This window comes from Rhinichthys klamathensis, unplaced genomic scaffold (genome assembly GCF_029890125.1).
Source record: "Rhinichthys klamathensis goyatoka isolate OS25496 unplaced genomic scaffold, OSU_Roscu_1.1 h1tg000256l_1, whole genome shotgun sequence".
Taxonomy (NCBI): Eukaryota; Metazoa; Chordata; class Actinopteri; order Cypriniformes; family Leuciscidae; genus Rhinichthys; species Rhinichthys klamathensis.
In genome coordinates this window covers 808,879-830,030 of record NW_026606778.1, presented here as the reverse complement: position 1 = coordinate 830,030, position 21,152 = coordinate 808,879, and the positions used below count along the sequence as shown (strand labels likewise).

Below are 21,152 nucleotides of genomic sequence, written 5' to 3'. Positions count from 1 at the left end.
ACAAATGGAACCTTTTTGTAAGGTGTTAGCCACATTTTCATAGAAAATAAATTAAAAAAACTACTACTAAAAAAATCATATAGTCATCTTGTCTTATATCATCATCTTATTTATATTTTATATCTAAACAGCCATATTCATTGCGATACATTTTTTCAAAATTTTAAAATGGCAATTTTCTCCATAAATAATTTACTTAAAAATAATAAACTACTTGTTTTATCGATACCAGCTCAACATTTTTTTTTTAAATGCAAGCAATGAGCCTTTTCTCTTTAAATGACAAATTTCTAATGGTATATCATATTAAACAGGTATATCGCTCAACTCTCCTGGCCAGGGTAAAAATAAATAATTGGATTGGTTATAGCCAAATCATCATTCTGTTCTGGGATCAATCGAAAGCTGATTGATCTCAAGAAAGACTTATCTAGCAAACCTCAAGACAACACAAGACACAAGAATCTTCCAAACGACAAAATTCCACATGCATGAAAACGGCATGTAACCAACATAAAAGAAGACTAAACTATTGCTGTCTCAGCTAATCAAACCGACTTGCAGTTGAGCACAATAGTATAGACAAGACCGCAAATTAAACACAGTCTCCTTCAACAGCAGCAGAGATGCCATAAGGAAAGCAACTGTACTCAGTAAGGAGAAAGGGTGATATATCTTATGCCTTTCAAGTACCTGCATGTCATCCATTCCTTTTCGCTGAGATGAGCATATTTTGCCATTCATTAAGATGAGAAACAGGTGACGTGTAAGTTATCACCCAGACTGACTCAAGCGCTGATGTAATCCAAGCTCAGCATTTCTCTGAAACACCTTAACAAAGTTAACATCGGCGCCACGGTTTCAACAACTTTACTTACGTGAAAAACAAGAAGTGGTACAAGTAAAGCGTGTCTGATAGGGCAAAGTTAATGCTTACACTACATTACACTACACTACAGCTTCACTTGAAAGATTTTCGGTTCAATTTTGACATGGTCAAATGTTCAAGGACTTCTGTATACAACAACACATTCATATCTAGCAAATGTATTATATTCAATAAAAAAAACTATTTGCTAATACATGTTTTTGCCATTAAATTGACAACTGATAGATAATCAAGGCCGGGTCAAAAAGATTTTTAATATTATTAATGTCAGTTAATTGAGTCTGATATTTCATTATATTGATTATCAATTAAAACTGATGATTGATTATGTTATGACCTGTAATGTTCCATTATTTTAGTGTATAAGAAGACAAAAGGTTCAGATTGAGTATCATGATTAATATTGTTACCTAGCATTTGTTATTGTATTTTCATAAAACCATTTTATGGTTTAACCAAAAACTATGACTTTATAAAGACCAAAACATAAAATGTACTTGCTCTAAAATCACAACTGTGCTACAGTGCTTCAGTATTTTGTTTGTCTAGTAGTTTTTATTGATGGTCTAAAATTTATAAAAATGAGCATCAACGTCTTAAAGGGATAGTTCACCCATCTTCATAAGTGTTTCAAAGAAGAACGAAAAATTTAATGGCTTTGTAACGATGTGGTTAATCAATGCCAAAATTTCATTTTTGGGTAAACTATCCCTTTAAGGACTTTGTGTTTTACTAGCAACAAGTGATAAAATCACTATAGAGTCAAAAAATACCTGCTGAACAAGAAGAAGAGGGACTTTAGGTCTGGAGATTGGGAGAGATAAAGCAAGTGCAGGTATTGCAAGACAAAGACAAGTATAAGGGGGAAACAGTCTAGCAGAATAATGTGAGAGAGATGGTATATTGATGTTTTATCCAAAGCATAGCGTACATTTGATCAAAGAAAATTAGACATTTTACTCAAGGGCTCATTTGGACAACAGGTGGATGAAAGAAAGCTGACTGTGTTGTTGCCTCTCATCGGCTGCGTCTCAGCCAAAAAGCTGCACTTGAACACACCAAAAGGACTAAAGGCGACGCGACAGTCAATTAGCACGTGCAGAACGCATCTTCGTATAAGTAAATACCTGTCTATATCAGCAGGTATCAATAGTCTATTTTTGTCATTCAAAAAGGGAAACCAAACAAACCGGAAACAAAGCAGCGCTTGCTTACCATTTTTAATATCAATCACGCTCATCACATTCTTCATTCCAGTCAGCTTATGTTATTATGAACATATTCGTGCATTCGAAAGCTCAAGTAAGATGACGTAAAATTCTAACAGCCTTCTGTCTGTACCGTCTCGACTTCTTTGCTCGCTTTCATCACTCGTTTGCTAAGCTGAAGCCAGTCAGAGTTTTCTCTCTCTCACCAACGGCTCAAAATGCGTTGGACTAGAGACTTGGTGTGCCCTGGTCTTTACACCAGCGATATTGGTGATACTGGGACTATTAGTGACTCCAAAAGGCCAGTAACCTGGTAGTGCTGGAGAACTTCCCAGAAAATTGCCCTAGTATCCTTTTCTGTTCTACTTTCTACATGGCAGACATCAGCTCACATGAAGTGTACTGTATGTTCTACCTATCAACGTCACCACTGGCCAGTCATAAGTCTCAAGTGCTGTTATTTTAAAATGGTCAAGCCAACACAGAAGACAAGGGATGGGCTTTCACACTGAATCAAACTCTCCTTTTTTTATAGTGTCAGCCCTTTTTGAAAGTTTAAGATGAGTTGAGTCAGAGCAAAAAAGGAATATTTTGGCAGGTTCTCCATGGCTCTCCCTAGGGTTGCGTATGAGTTCACGGAACACACCGAGGGCCAGAAATAAACTGTTTGCTCATGCGTGGGTGCGATGCAACAGTTCGACACCCAAACCAGAAACAAGCACTCTTTCTTTTCCAAGCAGCTCATTGACATTCTCCAAAAGGCAGAAGAGGAAAAAAAACTAAAAACAGGCCGGACAGGAGAAGGGTCTGGACACTGGTCACTAGGGGAGGTGCGTCTCAAGGTCAGTGGATGAAGGCAGTGAAGCACACAATTTTAACTGACTTCAATGTAGCCTAATTATCTTCCTTCCCAAATGTAATACTTATTCGTAATGTTTTCAGTTCCACTTTTAAGAAAAGAATCAAAATCATATGCAAAAAGAAGCTCTAGAAAGCTCACACACAAAAGTAAAAATATATTTAAATATATTAGTCATGTTAAAAAAGACAGTATTTCTTTTTCTTTAAAAAAAAAACTTTTTAAAAAACATTTGAAGGTATAATTAGCAGTCCTAAATTAACTATTATAATTTCAAAACTGTGTGGCATAAATAGAGTATATATATATCGACGCACAGCAATAAAAAAAGCGAAATTTTAAACATTGCAAATAAGTCTACATTTTCTGTTGTGTGCATGTTTCCAAATATTTGTTAAATAAAATTTTGCTTCTTTCCTTAAAGGGGTCAAGACATGAGAAATCTATTTGCCATATAAGAGGTCTTTGTATGATTAAATCAGCCTGCAAGTTTCAGAGCTTAAAACTTTCTCCAGATTATAAACAAAGCATTTATTATTTGATCAAGCTCCAAAAATGGCTCGCTTGGATGTAGGGGGACTTGTGACGTCACATGGGCAAATGCATTTGCATATGCCTGCCTCCAGCGCAAGACATCGACGAATAGTTTTACATCACACCATAGGCCCCGCCCACTGCCGTTCAGTCATTTAACAGCTGGCACTTGTCTACACCGCATGCGAGCGTCACGTCAAAAGCAAATAGAACCCATTATAAACACTGACGCTGTCTACACTGGATACAGTATACAGACGCCTGTTCACTTCACTCCACACGCTTCAGTCTGCAGACAAGAGGACAACTGTAGAGTAAATAGAAGCGTAAAGAAACATTCGTTTTGTCCTGTTAAAACAGCTCATTTGCGTCTCTGTACAGACTTGCAGGGACAAGTGGACAGTTTATTTTTAATGGCGTCCTGGATCGCTTTGGAGGATTATAGACCTTATGTAGCCCCACCCCTTTTCAGAGCTGCACTTGTTTTGTTCTGTCTTCCGGTTTGTATTCCCACAGCATTAAGTTAAGATCTTACGATTCATGAATGAACCGCTCGTTTTATAAGCTTCCCTGTCTACTGACACGTGTGACGTAGACGTAAGTGCCGACCGCCGACCCAGTGTTTACAAAGCTAACGTCAAACGCCCTTTACAAAAGAAGGTAAAACAACGATGGCGGACGATTTTGATGTTGAAGGAGAAAATTAAATAGAGTTTTTCGCTCTACCCTACCTTCCGCCAAAATCACACATGTTCTTTCCAACGTGAATACATAATGCGTGAAGTTGTGGACCCGCATCGCAGTGCTAGTGCAAGACGAGCATTTGTGGTTAAAAAGTATATACATTTTTATTATTTTAAGAAAATGGCCAATCGTTTGGCTAGATAAGACCCTTATTCCTCGGCTGGGATTGTGTAGAGCCCTTAGAAGCTGCATTGAAAATTCAATTTGGACCCTCAACTCGTTGGTCCCCATTGAAGTCCACTATATGGAGAAAAATACTGGAATGTTTTCCACAAAACCCTAATTTCTTTTCGACTGAAGGAAGAAAGAAAGACATGAACATCTTGGATGACGTGGGGGTGAGTAAATTATCAGAAAATTTTAAATTCTGGAGGGAACTAATCCTTTAAGACTGACCATTACATTACACATTACATTACATTCAAAATTAGATTCCCTGTACCTCAAACTGTAAAGCATAGTGCCAAGAACAGCAAGGTCATGGGTACGATTCCGATTGAATGCATTAACTGACAAACAAAAATCTACACATTCTGCAATGTAAGTTGCTTTGAATAAAGGTGTCTGCGAAATGCATAATTGTCAAATTAACCATATTATGCTATGATTATGTAGCCTGGGTTTCCCCATACTGCCTTTGCGCAGCACGATTTTATTCGCGGCACGCTGCTAGGCAGTCTGGATACCATGGACCAAATTTTCGCCTCAGCGAGGGGACCAATCACAGAACGGGGAGGGAGCAGCAAGACGATGATGACATCTATGCGACACACCGAAGCAGTTTGTTTATACCTATGGATCAAACATGGCAGCAGACGCGAAGTTACCTTTCGATGCAGCCTTGGATATTGTTCTAAGTAGTTTAGAACGCAAATAAATCTCTGACCCACCGTCTTCTTCCTCGTCTAATTTCTTTCGCTCTACATACGTCATCTGGTATAATTGAAACGATTGGCTATGAGCTACGTACAGGCGCATTTGATAGACATTCGTAGCACCCAATAAACGGCTCTGAGCATTCGTAAACCACGCCTCAAAAAACGAGAAAATTAGCATGTGGTCTGACGTTAGCCAGGCTAATGATTATGAGTACTTGCCAAAGTCTATATCTATAGGCCCCTAACCATCACTGGTTAATCAATCATTCACAGACAAATCCCAAAGCAAAATCAAAAGACCAATACATTAACTGATTTATGGGACAATTCTAAAGCCGTAACATTTCAGCTCTAACTGTAGATTCGCTACATAGTTTAACAGTGTGAATGGGGGACAACGATCAAACAATGACTATTTAGAAATATCAGTATGTCAACACAAACACTCTCCCGTCACAATGGGGAATGTCAGTTCAGTCCAGCTGGTTCGGTTTAGATACTGTATATAATGTTTGGGTGTTTGACATTTCCGAAGGTACTTCGCAGCATCTTACAGAGAGGCCACCATGTTGGAAAAACAACTCAGAGAGCCTTCATCATCTCAAACACACACACACACACACACACACACACACACACACACACACACACACACACACACACACACACACACACACACACACACACACACACACACACACACACACACACACACACACACACACACACACACACACAGAGGTATGAAGTGAAGTCAGTCATTCATAACAACAGTGCCCCTCCTGTCCGGGCTCTAGTCTTCCTCTGGGTTGTGAGGTGGAGGGGTGGAAAAAGGGCCAAGGGTTAAACACCAGCTCAGACAGGAATAATATTCCGACAAACACGTACCCTCTCTTGTTTACGCACATAGACTTACACACACTCTCTGTTTTATCTGACGTCCACACTGGATGGAACAGTCGAAAAATTCAAACAACAACAAAACCTAGGCTAGAGCTGTGTAGCTTTGTGTGTTTTGGCTTCACTTCTTTCATAGATACTTAATCGCAAATATGCCAACTTAAACCACTGTACTGATGGTGTTTAAGACTAATATAACTAGATGAAGGTATCATCACCAAGTAAATGTAAACTCTACTGCACAAGAACAGCCTTTTTAGCATTTAAAATGTAAGATAAGAAACTGAATACATATGCAATTTTACCTGTGACTAACACAAAACACACATGCATTTTGTTAATGTGTACGATGCTGAGATGAGAGGCAAATAACTAAGTTGCATCATTTGGGTCAGGGGAACAAGGCAGCTCCTTCACAGAGGGAAATAAGTAGGTCATTGTGGATTCCTGTCATTGGCGCAGCTCTTTCCAAATAGTTGCATCTTTCCACTCAACTTCCAGCTGCGAGTTAACTCCGAATACACCATTCTAATGAACAGGGATGTCTTAAAGTGGTCATTTACAGGTTTGTAAAAAAAGACAGAAAATTGGACTTTGATTTGAGGATAGATGAGAATACTCGTTCTAAAATAAAATTCAACATGACATGTCTAATCAAAATACAATTTATATGTAATAGTAATATAGTTATATGTAAGATGTATAATAGAAGTATATTTAAAAAATATACAGTAGTCAATATTTGAAGTGTATCAAAACCTTTCATCAAAGTTATAAATGAATTTTGAACAATACCCGTTCTTGTCTTAGAAAGTTGACTTGTTCTAGAAAGTTGTCTTATCACAACTTTGATGAACTTTTTTGATCTACTTCAAATGTTGACTACTGTATGTATATATATATATATAGTAGTGCTGTTGAATCCATTAATCGTAACATAAATGTCTTTGCTTATATAATATATGTGTGTGTATATATATATATATATATATATATATATATATATATATGTGTGTGTGTGTGTGTGGGGGGGTGTGTATATACATATTACATAAACAAAACTTTTATGTTATATGTGATTAATCACGATTTTTGACAGCACTAATATATTTTTAACAGATTATTGATTAATGATCTAATTATATATGTAAAACATACAATCAAATTATGATAAAGAAAAAAAAATATATATATATATATGCACACATACCTATATACATACACACATCACATACATTTATGTACATAACAAAAACTCTGTAAAATATCAACGTAAGATTGGTTAAAATTTTGCTGATCTAAACAAGTCAAAACGTAACCTTCATACAGGAAAACAGACAACTAAAACGTCTGAAGTGAGATAGTTAATGAGGGCCCAGGCTAAACCAGACGTCTGCTTGAATGAAAGAAAATACGCTGATTAACCAAAGAATCCCTGCGTCTGGTGAGTAATAGGAAGCTGACATGAGCTTTGGGCTGACATAGGCAGGACTGCGTAATACTGCCCTTAGGTGAATCACACAGGTAGGCATGCACAGACAGTCACATTTGGAGTGCATTCATTCAAAAGGTCACCACCACATACAGTACAAGCATGCAAATCCACCATCTGCAATAACAAACCAGAAACTCATCATCAACGTATGATTCCAACAGCATACACTAGAAATACACCATCCAGAAGAGTTTCAGATGGGCTGCACCCCGTCAGCTGGCTTTAATGTCAGTGGACACACCAGGGTGAGGACCACTTTAAAAACTTCATGAGTTCTTCTTTGATGTCTTCATCTTGAAGTTTTAGAATAACAATGACAGAGCTGCACTAAAATCCCTCATATAAAATACAACACGCACCACTGCAAGGAGGCTCTTTATGAGTCTCAGCCCACTATAAACTCTGATGGGAATCCCATGTTTGAGGTTTAGGGCATGTATGTGTGCAAGAAAGAAATATACAATAGTTCTTTCTTACGGTACATTTGTCTTTACGTATGAAATACCCTCAGGTCATGCCTTCAGCTCAGCATGTTGGTCTTGTGCATAAATTAATGTGCTCTTTCGTCATTTGGCAATTTTCCATGGTCACATGCACACTTCCTCAAATTTTTGCCAAACACTATGGATACAAAATGACATATTATGCTTTTTAAATACAGATTGGAGTCAAAGCGAATCTATTACACGAATCTGGAAGTTGTACCAATGTCTAATGGGTAGGTTAAAGACGCCAAGAAACCTCTACATGAAGCAAAAGACCTGGGTGCACCTGTGCTTAACAGGTACAGCTCAACACCAAGCGCTCGCATACGGTTAGCAGTACTGGCAGAAAAGGTGGTAGCTTCTGTACTGACCTGGATTATTGGCCTCCCTTTCCAGAACATGCAGCTCAGTGCAGTCAGCCAAGGAATGCTCCAGACAGAGCTGAAGGAAGCGTGCTTGGGTCCGACTGACCCGCTTGAGGAGAGACAGTAACGCCACTGTCTGTTCGCACTCGTTCCAACCCTTAAACCAGCCGGCGAGGACTCCCACCTGGTCACGAAACATCATGATCTGGTGGGCAGGCTCACAGTACCAAGAATTGGAAATCGGGTTCGTCGAGAGGGGGAGAGAGAAATGGCCACGACCCAATGATGTTGCTTTGCAGCTTAATGGAGACTCACCACAAAAAAAACACACTTGCTTTTGCCCTCACTTGAGGTTTGACAGAGAAAAGCCCTTTGAGATTTTATTTGCTAGTGGGTACCAACGTATTGCATCTTTGTTCTTGGGTTTTGGGAGTTAGGCTTGGTGGTAGGAAATCCCTGTTTGAAGCTTTTGATGTGGTATACGTCAGAGCTCTCCTGCCCTCTGGCCACTTCGGGCTTACACAACTTTCCTCAGCTTTCCTCCAGCATACAGTGACTGTCCAGCTTTAGTTTTGATGGCATTTTCCACAGAGAACATCTCCTTTCTGTAAAAGTAAAGAGTAGAGATTTTACAGTCCATATTTAAGAAGAAAAACATACACAAAAAGGCAAGCCCTGGTAAAAATGTAATCTTAAAGCTGGGAATTGTGTTTTGGAAGCTGCTTTATGAACCAAACTGGTCTTTTAGCTGTTCAGCCAGTTCCAAAAAAACAAAGTATGACTACCTTATGCTGGTTTGGCCAGCTGATAGTCTACTTGCTATTAGTCTACTTGCTAGTAGACTGTATAGTCCATATATTTTGAATCTCATTGCTGGTTTCCATACTCTTTGGAATCTGTTGGTTGACTCTTTCAGACTGACAATGACACGTACATAACATTTCTTCCAAGAAACACAAACAGGGTAACCATTTATAACAAGTTGGCAAATATCAATGGTTTCAGTCCATGAAACAGCTCTACTTTCCTTTCCAGAGACAAAAACAAACCTGTTTCATCCATTGGTGTTTCATTCGTAAATGAATCAGTGTTTGAGTCGTTTAAGAGAATGAATAATGTGTTCATTTCAATGCAGAGACTTCTAGTTTTCGCTCACAAGCTGACTATAGTACAAAAAATTAGCAAAAGAACAACAACAGCAACAACGAGGCATCTCGTTCACGAACGAAAGGAATAAACTAGCACATCTCATTCAGAAACAAATTAATCTTCTCAATACTGAATCTCGCATCTAGCTCAGTGAGAGCCGTCGAGTGATCGTTAAATTCTGCACGTGTCACAATTACAAAAAAAGACAGAAAAGAGGAGAAAAATGTATGATCTTTCGCAAATTAAGAATAATTCATAAATGTCGTAAAACGTAGGCCTATTCTATGGGGACAAATGTCTATATTAAAAACACCTTTCTCTGTGGATTAATGTACACTGATTAATTGTTCACCACAAGGCTATCTATGTGCGCTAACAAAGTAAATATAGCCTATTCAGTTTGTATTTAATGCAGACTCAAACAGACTATGTTAGCAAAAAACGTGTTTTGGACTAAGCGACTGTGCGTTTAATGAATCGTTTGACGATTCAATGAGTCAATCACACAAAAAGAGACTCGCTGATCGCCACCTACTGGCATAACGCCACGATCCTGCAAACAGAGAACAAATCCTTTTTAGTGATACTAAAGATTCGAGTCTGAGATTAGATGAATCAAAAGTGAAGTGTTTCTGAGGGGCTATAGTTGACACATTAGCGGGCGCGAGCGAGTTCATAAGAATGCGTAATGTTATTTAGTGAGCATCTATTAAAAGCACGCGCTGACGTTACACACAGATGAACTGTAAAAGGGAACTCCGCAAGAATAATGCAGCCTCAATATCTTTTCTGAGTCCTGTAAGATAACCTAAATTACACACTTAACTCCAAAAGCATCAGATGTGGACAAATAAAAATAAACACAGGCTTTCGGTTTCTATATTCGCGTCCATGCGGTATAGCTAGTCAAGCGAACGTCTAGTTTAGCTAATCCGAACTGAATCGCAGACTGTCCAGAACATTCCCAAAAATTGTTGCTCGACTGTCCCTACTGTAAGTCTGTACAGCCCTCGTTTTCACAACTCTTAACATCTGAAGCAATTCCCCACTCTTAAGTCAGCAGTGTGGTTGGTTACCCTGCCTAAACCCTTTATTGGGTATAATTAATGAACAATCCAAAACTTTTAATAAAATAGACGCGTTGCGATTTCCATTTTTCATACTCAAAGAGTTCCCACAGAAAGCTACTGTTGTAGCAAAAAAGCTGGGACGAGAGATGTTGCAACCCGAGTTTATACTGTAAAAGGCTTGATATACTCTAGTAAAAACCCTCAGAAGTGACTTACCTAAAGGCGCGGTTGCATTGGTGCTGGTCGCAGGACAGGACTGGACGGGACGGGGAGCGGTGCCCCTTCACTCTGGGTCAGTGTGTTTGTCCATCTTGACGAGGTTTTTCTCCCCGCAGTCAGTCGCTCTTGTTTAAGCAGCAGAGGAGAGTCTCGGCATCGCTTCCCACATGCTAATAATTAACACGGAGCATTACGTCAGGGGCTTGGCAGCACAAGGAAGCACAAAAATAGAGAATGGAGTTAGGGAGCAGATCGTATTGCTTATCCTACAGGAGACGACTGACCGGGAATCCTTTTTTTTTTTTTTTTTTTTTTTAGGGAGAAAAGAGTCCGAGAGGTGTCCGCATCAAACTGGACGATGTTACAGCAGGAGTGGAAGTTTTGTTTGAACTGTTTAGAGGGGAGGGGTAGCTAGATAAAAAGTTCTGTTTGTCGAAGTCTGAGGACGTTTGTTTTAGAATGGAATTTTGTAAATTTGACCTACTGTGACGCGCTGAATGTGGGTTACAAAGTGTCGAAAAGGGAAACTTGGACACATTCGATTCCGCCCTTGAATTCTTCAACTACAGCGAGGCTCATTGCAGTAGCGGATTCCGTCCATGAGATGGCGCTGCTCTACCACAGTGATATAGATAGATAGATAGATAGATAGATAGATAGATAGATAGATAGATAGATAGATAGATAGATAGATAGATAGATAGATAGATAGATAGATAGATAGATAGATAGATAGATAGATAGATAGATAGATAGATAGATAGATAGATAGATAGACAGACAGACAGATCAATTGGAAACTTTAGAAACATTTAAATGGTATGCTAAATATATAGAATATTATAAATAAATAATATTCTAAGAAAAGAGATATATCTTATAAATTAAATTCATATTATAATGTATAATTGATAAATATATTACAAGAAAATAAAGACAGATCTAAAACATGTTGCTGCATTACACTTACAAAAGGTTTCTTGATTTTTAACAGTTTAAAAAGATGTACTGTATTTAAAAGTTCTGCCTGTTTAGGAGAACATCACTAGAAACATTAAGGGAAACTGGATTTAAGCATACTTACATTTCACCATCAGAAAATATCTGATTCTGTTTAGATATGTAACACCGCCTATAGCCTACTGAACTTAGTATTTGGCGACATCATGCGGAGAACTGCATGTCGTGCAATTTTCATCCAAAGGAAGGCGTTCCTAGTTCAGTCTAACGATATTAGAAGAGCTGATTTTACTGTTCAACCCGACAGATTCACTGAGACAGTTATATGATAATAAAACAAAGCACATTTTGCGACACAATGCTTTGTGAATGTGCGTTAGCTCCAATCATTCATTGTATCGGGTGTCGTGTCGCAGCAGTAGTGGTTGGGTCACGTACTTCACGTAGCGGCTGATTCAATCGGAAGTGAACGTGTCTTTACGTGTTATTTACTTGAACTACGCATTACACAAACACCGTAGCGAGTGAGCAGCAGTGTGAAGAAGACCCGTTTACGCCGAACTCGGTTCAGTGACAATGACATCTTTCATTCTGTTGGCGGTTTTACTCACTAGCGTTCACGTGACGACAGCTGGATCCGCTGCTCACAGGTGCTTCTGTCAGGTGAGACGCACAATATAACATCACTGATGTTGTTTCATCGCTTTGGAAAATTTAATTAAGTATCAAATATGTGTCACTAACCTAAAAATTACAATAGTAATGGTTTATTTTATCTGAAACCATGGTACCGTATACATATGGTAGGCTAATCATCACTCAAATATAGCCTACCGTGTTATGTTCCCACTGTCATGGAACATGTACATAAGCTACTATTATATATTTTATTAATATGTTATTTTATATTTTCCGTGTTGATTTTAATTTTAGTCAAAGTAACTTTATTGTGTGTGTTGTGTGTTTTCTTTTTTATTTCAGTTTTATTTATTTTAGTTCAATGAGACATTTTGACATTGGCAACTAGCTGAAATAAAATTATTTAAATGTTGTACTTTATTTCAGTTAGTTTATTTTGTTTTAAGTAAATAATATTTTTTTAATGGTTTCAGTGATAGTGGACTATAATAATCCTGTTTTGAAATTGTGATTTAGTGGCCTAAAAAGTCATTTCTAAAAAAAATTTGTAGTTATGATCAGCTCAGATATTTCATCAACTATTAATAGCTCTTTGTGTGAAATTTCCATATCCAGTTATCCACAAATAACTTGGCTGAAAAGGTGTGGTGATATATACAGGTCCTTCTAAAAAAATTAGCATATTGTGATAAAGTTCATTATTTTCCATAATGTAATGATAAAAATTAAACTTTCATAGATTTTAGATTCATTGCACACCAACTGAAATATTTCAGGTCTTTTAATTATTTTAATACTGATGATTTTGGCATACAGCTCATGAAAACCCAAAATTCCTGTCTCAAAAAATTAGCATATCATGAAAAGGGTCTCTAAATGATCTATTAACCTAATCATCTGAATCAACTAATTAACTCTAAACACCTGCAAAAGATTCCTGAGGCTTTTAAAAACTCCCAGCCTGTTTCATTACTCAAAACCGCAAGACCTGACTGCTGTCCAGAAGGCCATCATTGACACCCTCAAGCAAGATGGTAAGACACAGAAAGAAATTTCTGAACAAATAGGCTGTTCCCAGAGTGCTGTATCAAGGCACCTCAGTGGGAAGTCTGTGGGAAGGAAAAAATTGTGGCAAAAAACGCTGCACAACGAGAAGAGGTGACCGGACCCTGAGGAAGATTGTGGAGAAGGACCGATTCCAGACCTTGGGGGACCTGCGGAAGCAGTGGACTGAGTCTGGAGTAGAAACATCCAGAGCCACCGTGCACAGGCGTGTGCAGGAAATGGGCTACAGGTGCCGCATTCCCCAGGTCAAGCCACTTTTGAACCAGAAACAGCGGCAGAAGCGCCTGACCTGGGCTACAGAGAAGCAGCACTGGACTGTTGCTCAGTTTTGCATGTCATTCGGAAATCAAGGTGCCAGAGTCTGGAGGAAGACTGGGGAGAAGGAAATGCCAAAATGCCTGAAGTCCAGTGTCAAGGACCCACAGTCAGTGATGGTCTGGGGTGCCATGTCAGCTGCTGGTGTTGGTGCACTGTGTTTTATCAAGGGCAGGGTCAATGCAGCTATAGCTATCAGGAGATTTTGGAGCACTTCATGCTTCCATCTGCTGAAAAGCTTTATGGAGATGAAGATTTCATTTTTCAGCACGACCTGGCACCTGCTCACAGTGCCAAAACCACTGGCAAATGGTTTACTGACCATGGTATTACTGTGCTCAATTGGCCTGCCAACTCTCCTGACCTGAACCCCATAGAGAATCTGTGAGATATTGTGAAGAGAAAGTTGAGAGACGCAAGACCCAACACTCTAGATGAGCTTAAGGCCGCTATCTAAGCATCCTGGCTGGGCCTCCATAACACCTCAGCAGTGCCACAGGCTGATTGCCTCCATGCCACGCCGCATTGAAGCAGTCATTTCTGCAAAAGGATTCCCGACCAAGTATTGACTATTGAGTGCATAACTGAACATAATTATTTGAAGGTTGACTTTTTTTTTTGTATTAAAAACACTTCTTTTATTGGTCGGATGAAATATGCTAATTTTTTGAGACAGGAATTTGGGGTTTTCATGAGCTGTATGCCAAAATCATCAGTATTAAAACAATAAAAGACCTGAAATATTTCAGTTGGTGTGCAATGAATCTAAAATATATGAAAGTTTAATTTTTATCATTACATTATGGAAAATAATGAACTTTATCACAATATGCTAATTTTTTTTAGAAGGACCTGTAAAGTACTATACTTTAATTTGCAACCATCACCACACCATGGTACCATCCATCACTGTACTTTTATTTGTAAACGCGTGTTCTGAGGCTGATTGTTAATATCTATTTGCGAATAAACCTGATAAACCAATTAATGTTGAAATGTGTCACTTTTGATTATGTAATGACGCAAAGACATGCTCGAATCTCCAGCGAAAATCCACCAGTACCACTGGAATTAAAAACATTATTACAGTACAAGCTTACTGGTTTGAATCGAGCTAAGGCAAGCAGATAGTTTTGAACACTGGCTGGTTGTGTATTTTCTCAAATATGTATTTTGGATAATTTTTAACCCCAAAACAAAGCTACGGACTGCAGCTTTAACTGGTTGCATTTTGGTTGTAGGTCACTGGGGATCTTGATGATTGTGCTTGTGATGTTGAGACCATCGACAGTTTCAACAACAAAGAAATCTTTCCCAAACTACAGAAACTACTATCATCTGATTATTTCCGGTTTTACCAGGTGATTTTATTGTTGACAATACATACAGTGGAAATATCTATTCATTGTTCATCTCTAATATTCAATAGTCTGCTCCTCAGGTCAATCTGAACAACCCCTGTCCGTTCTGGACAGACCACAGCCAGTGTGGACTCAAATACTGTGCTGTGAAACCGTGCACACCGGTGAGCTTTGCAAAGTTCATTCAGATGATTTTGTCTTGAGGGATTTTGTGAAATGAAAAGACTCCTTGTGTCTTTCTGAGCAGGGTGAAGTACCAGAGGGCCTTAAATCTAGCAGTTATAAGGTATTAGAAAGTCATATAAGGTAAATCATGCATATTGGTGTTGTTGGATGTTAATAATTTTTCCCTGTAGTATTCAGAAGAAGCTAGTCAGGATATAGAGAAATGTGAGAAGGTAGAGAAACTTGGAGCTGTCAACAGTTCTCTAAGGTTTGTTTAAAAAGTGTTGCGCACCTTCTGAGAGTCAAGAATACCCAAGATTTCTTAACTTTTTTACCTTGTTTGTGTGAGTTCTCACTCAGTGTTTCTCTGTGTAGTGATGAGACACTTCAGGCTCTTGAAGAGTGGAAGAAACATGATGATGAATCAGATCGTTTCTGCATGTTGGATGGTAGTTTGATAGTTTGATCAAATAATCTGTTTTTTATTTGAGGTGACTAATAATTGGCAAGCTCACATTGGGCTACAATACCCGTATGCTTTACAGCTTTAGTCATCCTCCACAGGCTACATCATTGATTTCTTTTTTCTTTTTTTCAGATGAGGACTCACCTGAATCAAAGTATGTTGATCTCCTGCTTAACCCTGAGCGTTTCACCGGCTATAAAGGACCAGAGGCCTGGCGGATCTGGAACAGCATATATGAGGAGAACTGCTTCAAGTAAAGAGTCACAGTCACATTTATTCTGATCAGTGTGCAAATTATTCAGTTGACCTTCAGGAGGTCAACTTTATAAAGGAATTACTAAAGGAAGTTTGTCTCACGCTTTAAAATAGACCTTTGAAAGAACCTTAAGCCCAAAGTATACTTCGGCCGCCCGCGTTCCACGGTGGTCCACTCCACGAAGGATCATCTGTGTGATGTAATTTTCATCATCAGGAGGGTTCGCGCACAGTCGCACCAGCGTGCAGGTCAATTTTTTTGTCTGTGGGGACAGTGCGTGTACAACAGTGTGAGTGCTTGAAAGTCCACTAGATAGAGCGCTCGTACCGAGCGTATCGTTCCGCGCTCATGGCCAAAGGCTAAACTGTGCACGAGACGGAGCGGCACGTGGAAAATGAAGTATAGGGCCTTAAGAATAGTTAGCCAACTATCTTATATTATATTGATCAGAAGTGACAGCAAAAACATTTATAATGATACAAAATATTTATTTTTCAAATAAATGCTGTTTAACTTTGTATTAATCAAAGAAAAATCCTAAACAATTATCAGAGTTTTCACAAAAATATTAAGCAGCACAACTGTTTCAACATTGATAATAATAATAATAAATGTTTCTCGAGCATCAAATCAGCATATTAGAATGGTTTCTAAAGGGTCATGTGACACTGAAGACTGGAGTAATGATGCTGACAATTCAGCTTTACCATCACAGTAATAAATTACATTTTAAAACATGATAAAATAGAAAACAGTTATTTTAAATTGTAATCATATTTCACAATATTACTGATTTTACTGTATCAAATAAATGCAACCTTGGTGAACATAAGACTTCTTTTTAAAAACATCACACACACAAAAAAAATCCCGAACTCAGACTTTTGTATGATAGTGGATACTTAATGTAATAAAAAGAATACATACTTGGTTCATACCTGCAAAACCCACCCATAATGTTCACCCTAAATCTGACTTTAATATTTTTATTGACTACTTTTGTAAATCTCAGAAGCGAAGACCAGGAGACCTGGTTGAATCTTCAGCAGGATTCTTTATTGAGAACACGAGCTGACCTGTTGGTAGCTGCAGTCATCAAGTCTCACTAAGGCAATGTACATTGTAGTTTATATAGATTTTAGGGGGCAGTGGAGACAAAGCAAATGGGTGACGACCTTAAACAAAGCATGCAAATGAAGTCATATCATCATCTTAACCTTAAATGCTAAATACAATGTACTTCACTTTTGTTTTTCTTTTGATGTTATGTCAAGACGTAGGATCAGCAGATCTTAACAGATTCTTAAATTTGTAATCCCACAGTACTCATAATGTTGTAACAACTGCCATTCTTTTTTTGTTACTTTTTCAGACCGTATTCAGTTAAGCGACCGCTGAATCCTTTGGTGTCTTACAGTGGTGAGCATTTATTGTTAATGCATTGTTTTGTGTTTTCAAATGTGTCAGTTTAAAAGCACATAGATTTTTCAGTACACACAGTAGATCAAATAGTGATGCTCAAGACCTATAATCCTCTCTCTCTCTCTCTCTTTCTGTCCACTTTAGGAGATGATGGTAAGGTCATGTTCTTCAGATACATTTAACCCAATTTGATTATCCAGATAACGACAAGTCTATTTCATTTTAAAGGTCAGGGGTTCTATCGCTGGCTGGAGGGTAAGTGGCTCTTAAAGGGAAAGTTCAGCCAAAACTGAAAATTCTATTACTCACCCTCAAGTTGTTTCAAACCTGTAACACAAAAGAAGATATTTTGAAGAATGTCGGTAACCAAACAGTTGATGGGGCCCCATTGACTTCCATAGTACTTTTTTTTCCTCCATACTATGGAAGTCAATGGGGCCCATCAAGTGTTTAGTTACAGACATTCTTCAAAATATGTTTTGTGTTCAGCAGAAGAAAAAAATTCATACAGGTTTGGAACAACTTAATGATGACAGAATTTTCATTTTTGGGTGAACTATCCCTTTAAAAGTGCTCTATCTTATATGTACTACTGTATATTTATTTATTGACATGTTCCTTATATATTCCTCTTGTTGTTTCCCCAGGCTTGTGTGTGGAGAAACGAGCTTTCTTCAGGCTGATCTCAGGACTGCATTGCAGTATAAACATACACCTGAGTGCCAGGTACCTCCTCAATGGTGAGTACTACTTTCTTTATAATTATAAAAATGTCCTGGCACTGTTTAAACTTGTCTGATTTGATTGGTCAGAAAACTGGTTCGAAATGAAGTGGGGTCACAATGTGTCCGAGTTCCAGCTGAGGTTCGACGAGGAGCTGACAGAAGGGGAGGGGCCGAAGAGGCTACGCAACCTCTACTTCCTGTACCTCATTGAGCTGCGTGCTCTGGCCAAAATTCTACCATATTTTGAACGTTCCACCTTCCATTTGTACACCGGCCAGCCGACACAAGACAACGAGAACAAGAAACTGCTTTTAGAGCTCCTCCATGTGGCTAAGTAAGAGCATTGCAGTGGTTGGATCAAAACTGTAACCAACCCATTTAGAGTGGTTATTAATATTTTTATTTAGGTAATATGTTTAAAAAAATGTATTTAACTAAAGGCTAGAATAAACTATGTGATTTTTGCCCTGATTTGAAAAGTCAGTGAAAGCCTGCAGATTTTAGGCAGTCAGTTGACCTGAAATTGTGTAGTGTATGATGGTCACTTAATAGTTTTTTTTTTAGCTTCAGACTATGATTCCATACAATCGGATGATACAAACATGTTTAAAAATTTGAGCCGATGGACCCTTTTCACATTCTCAGAAGCGGAAGTCGTCACAGTTGGGTAAACCTCTATAGCTGTGAATGGGAGCCGACAGCAAATATAGTTTTTGTATTTCCATTTGCTTCAATAGCAAAAGAAAAAATCCATAATAGAGTTTCCATGTCTTTCCAAAAGAGGGAAAACATTTCAAGAGATTGATAACAGCAGTCAGAAGAGAGAATGACGTGAAATTTGCCGTCACTCCATCAGCTGTTGTATTAGAAACGCCCTTTGTTTTTTTGTCATTTACTGAAAAAATAATTAAACACATTTACCAATACCATTATAAATGTGTATTAAATTATTTTTAAAATGAAAATATGAATAACTTTATTAGATTTGTAAAGTTAACTGGAAACTCGTCAACAGTCTGTGAAAAGGGTCCATTATTTTGTCATTTGTCAAAAATGTTATTATAAATAAAAAAGTTAATTATAAATAAACAAGTGAGTACATTTAACACTACATTATTATAGTGAGTACAATATATATATACTGTAATAATGTAACTTACAGTAATAGAAATAATTTTAGATTTATAATATACATTTTTCAGTGTATAAATTGGGTGTTTATAAAAGATTGATGCCTACGTTTTAAGATGGGGTCCCTCACACAAGGATGTTGATATTTGGGGGTCCGTGGGAATCTTCTGGTGTAGTGTATTCCAGCCGTAATATAACTAATTCTTTATTTGCAGATCCTTTCCATTGCATTTTGACGAGACTGCTCTGTTTGCTGGAAATAAGAAGGAAGCCATGAAACTAAAGGCCAGTGGCTCTTTTCCAAGTTTGCTATAACAACAATGTTCCAGAAATGTACGTTTTTAGAGAAATAATAAATAAATAGGCTCTTCCCTGACTATAGGAAGACTTCAAGCTCACCTTTAAGAACATCTCGCGTATCATGGATTGTGTCGAATGCTTTAAATGCAGACTTTGGGGCAAATTGCAGGTAAGACAACAAAGATCGTGACGGGTAATCAGATAATGTTATTTGTGTTGATATGTGAAATTCAATAAATGCCTCTCATAGACCCAGGGCCTGGGAACCGCACTGAAAATCCTGTTCTCAGAAAGGCAAATCGAGGCCATGCCCAACACAAGCAACACCAATCCATCATTTCAGCTCAGCCGGCAGGAAATTGTGTCTTTGTTCAATTCTTTTGGAAGGTAAGTCATTCAAAAGAAATGTCTATATCTATTTATGTCCAAATATTTTTAGTTGAAATGGGTCTTAATTTTGTTGTTTTTTTCAGGATCTCAACAAGTGTTAGAGAGTTGAAGAACTTCCGGTCGCTGTTGTCAAAGCTCAAACAGTGACAAAGTCCATCCAAGTTGGCAACAGTCAAGGACTTGATGTCTAATATCACATGAAATGACAGAATTATATTCTTTTGGGTTGATAAATTACCGTTTTCAGAATGATCTTTTATACCAGCTGTTGATAAATACAGTTTAACCCATAAGAACTGAGCACTTTAGTCTCAAAACTGTAATGTTAGGGCTAATTTTGCACTATTAAATGTTTTTGTATTACAAGTGACAATGTACACTTGAAACTCAATGGAAATACATAAATATACTTTAAATGGTTTACAAGAGGGACATATTTTGCCATTTTGAAAAAAAAAAGCCATTTAAAGATGTGGTTATAATTGTTGTGTAGTCATTTCTGAATATATGCCTTAGCACCTAGATTTTGTCAGCATATTGACTACATTTAAAAAAGGATCAATGTTTTATTTTGGACATTGTTATTTTTTTCATTTTGATGTTAAGTAAGCACATGTGCTTTCCTTTTATTTTGTGATGAATGTTAATGTGTCTTGGGGAGGTTTATATGCGTTTTATACATTTGCATTGATTCATTTGACACTTCAGTGCATTCAATGTGTACACTTGATCAATATTGTTCCTTGGCAATCAAATCCTTGATATTGTTAGTTCCATGATCTTCCAGATGAGCTGCAAGATGTAATGCAACTGACAAAGGTTTGACATTACATGCTATAATGGCTGAATATGCAAAGTGCTGAATCAAACATTAAATACACAGCTGGCGATCTTAGAGGTGGACCCAAGATTCATAGGCTCCTAATTTAAGCTGTTCCATGAGACTCAGTGAGATCTGACCACTACAAATTCAATTGTGGCCTGCAGTTCAGCCAAGAAACAAAAACACAATTATGTTAGACATTTATCAAGAGAAATGAATGCTAGTATTTTGAATGGAAAACACTGAGGGAAAGAAAGAAACACTTTAGATCTGGAGCTGAAAAACATGCATGCATATATACACTCCTGGGCAAAAAGAAAAGAAAAAGGGCCAAGCCAA

The 21,152-nt window shown here is 37.9% G+C and overlaps 2 protein-coding genes across 6 annotated transcripts in view; one reads left to right on the top strand and one right to left on the bottom strand.

Annotated features, from left to right (window-relative positions):
• The window catches only part of samd4a (sterile alpha motif domain containing 4A), a 44,162-nt gene extending 32,862 nt beyond the window's left edge, over nt 1-11,300 (bottom strand). Inside the window, exons 1-2 of one of the 5 annotated variants that reach the window (XM_056267148.1) lie at nt 10,793-11,300; nt 8,364-8,962 (exon numbers count right to left, since the gene is read on the bottom strand). In XM_056267148.1, the coding sequence (XP_056123123.1) occupies nt 8,364-8,559 (196 nt within the window). In that variant the 5' untranslated portion in view covers nt 8,560-8,962; nt 10,793-11,300. The remainder of the gene's footprint in view (nt 1-8,363; nt 8,963-10,792) is intronic. The other 4 variants (XM_056267149.1, XM_056267147.1, XM_056267151.1 and 1 more) reach the window with 4 other exon arrangements.
• A 718-nt stretch (nt 11,301-12,018) lies between these two features.
• On the top strand, nt 12,019-20,271 carry ero1a (endoplasmic reticulum oxidoreductase 1 alpha). Its single transcript, XM_056267232.1, has 16 exons — nt 12,019-12,418; nt 15,016-15,135; nt 15,216-15,299; nt 15,383-15,421; nt 15,492-15,568; nt 15,676-15,749; nt 15,899-16,019; nt 17,395-17,441; nt 17,589-17,597; nt 17,673-17,699; nt 18,092-18,184; nt 18,257-18,503; nt 19,516-19,585; nt 19,683-19,769; nt 19,851-19,987; nt 20,074-20,271. Exons 1-16 carry the CDS (start codon nt 12,332-12,334, stop codon nt 20,135-20,137), a joined length of 1,383 nt encoding a protein of 460 aa, XP_056123207.1. The 5' UTR covers nt 12,019-12,331; the 3' UTR covers nt 20,138-20,271.
• Nucleotides 20,272-21,152: the final 881 nt, after the last annotated feature.

What these genes read in the sequence shown, in the direction of transcription:
- ero1a (XM_056267232.1), top strand. Translation starts at nt 12,332, where the DNA reads ATGACATCTTTCATTCTGTTGGCGGTTTTACTCACTAGCGTTCACGTG. An exon ending in ATTATTTCCGGTTTTACCAG is followed by an intron (nt 15,136 to 15,215) that starts GTGATTTTATTG and finishes TCTGCTCCTCAG; the next exon opens with GTCAATCTGAACAACCCCTG. An exon ending in TTGTTCAATTCTTTTGGAAG is followed by an intron (nt 19,988 to 20,073) that starts GTAAGTCATTCA and finishes TGTTTTTTTCAG; the next exon opens with GATCTCAACAAGTGTTAGAG.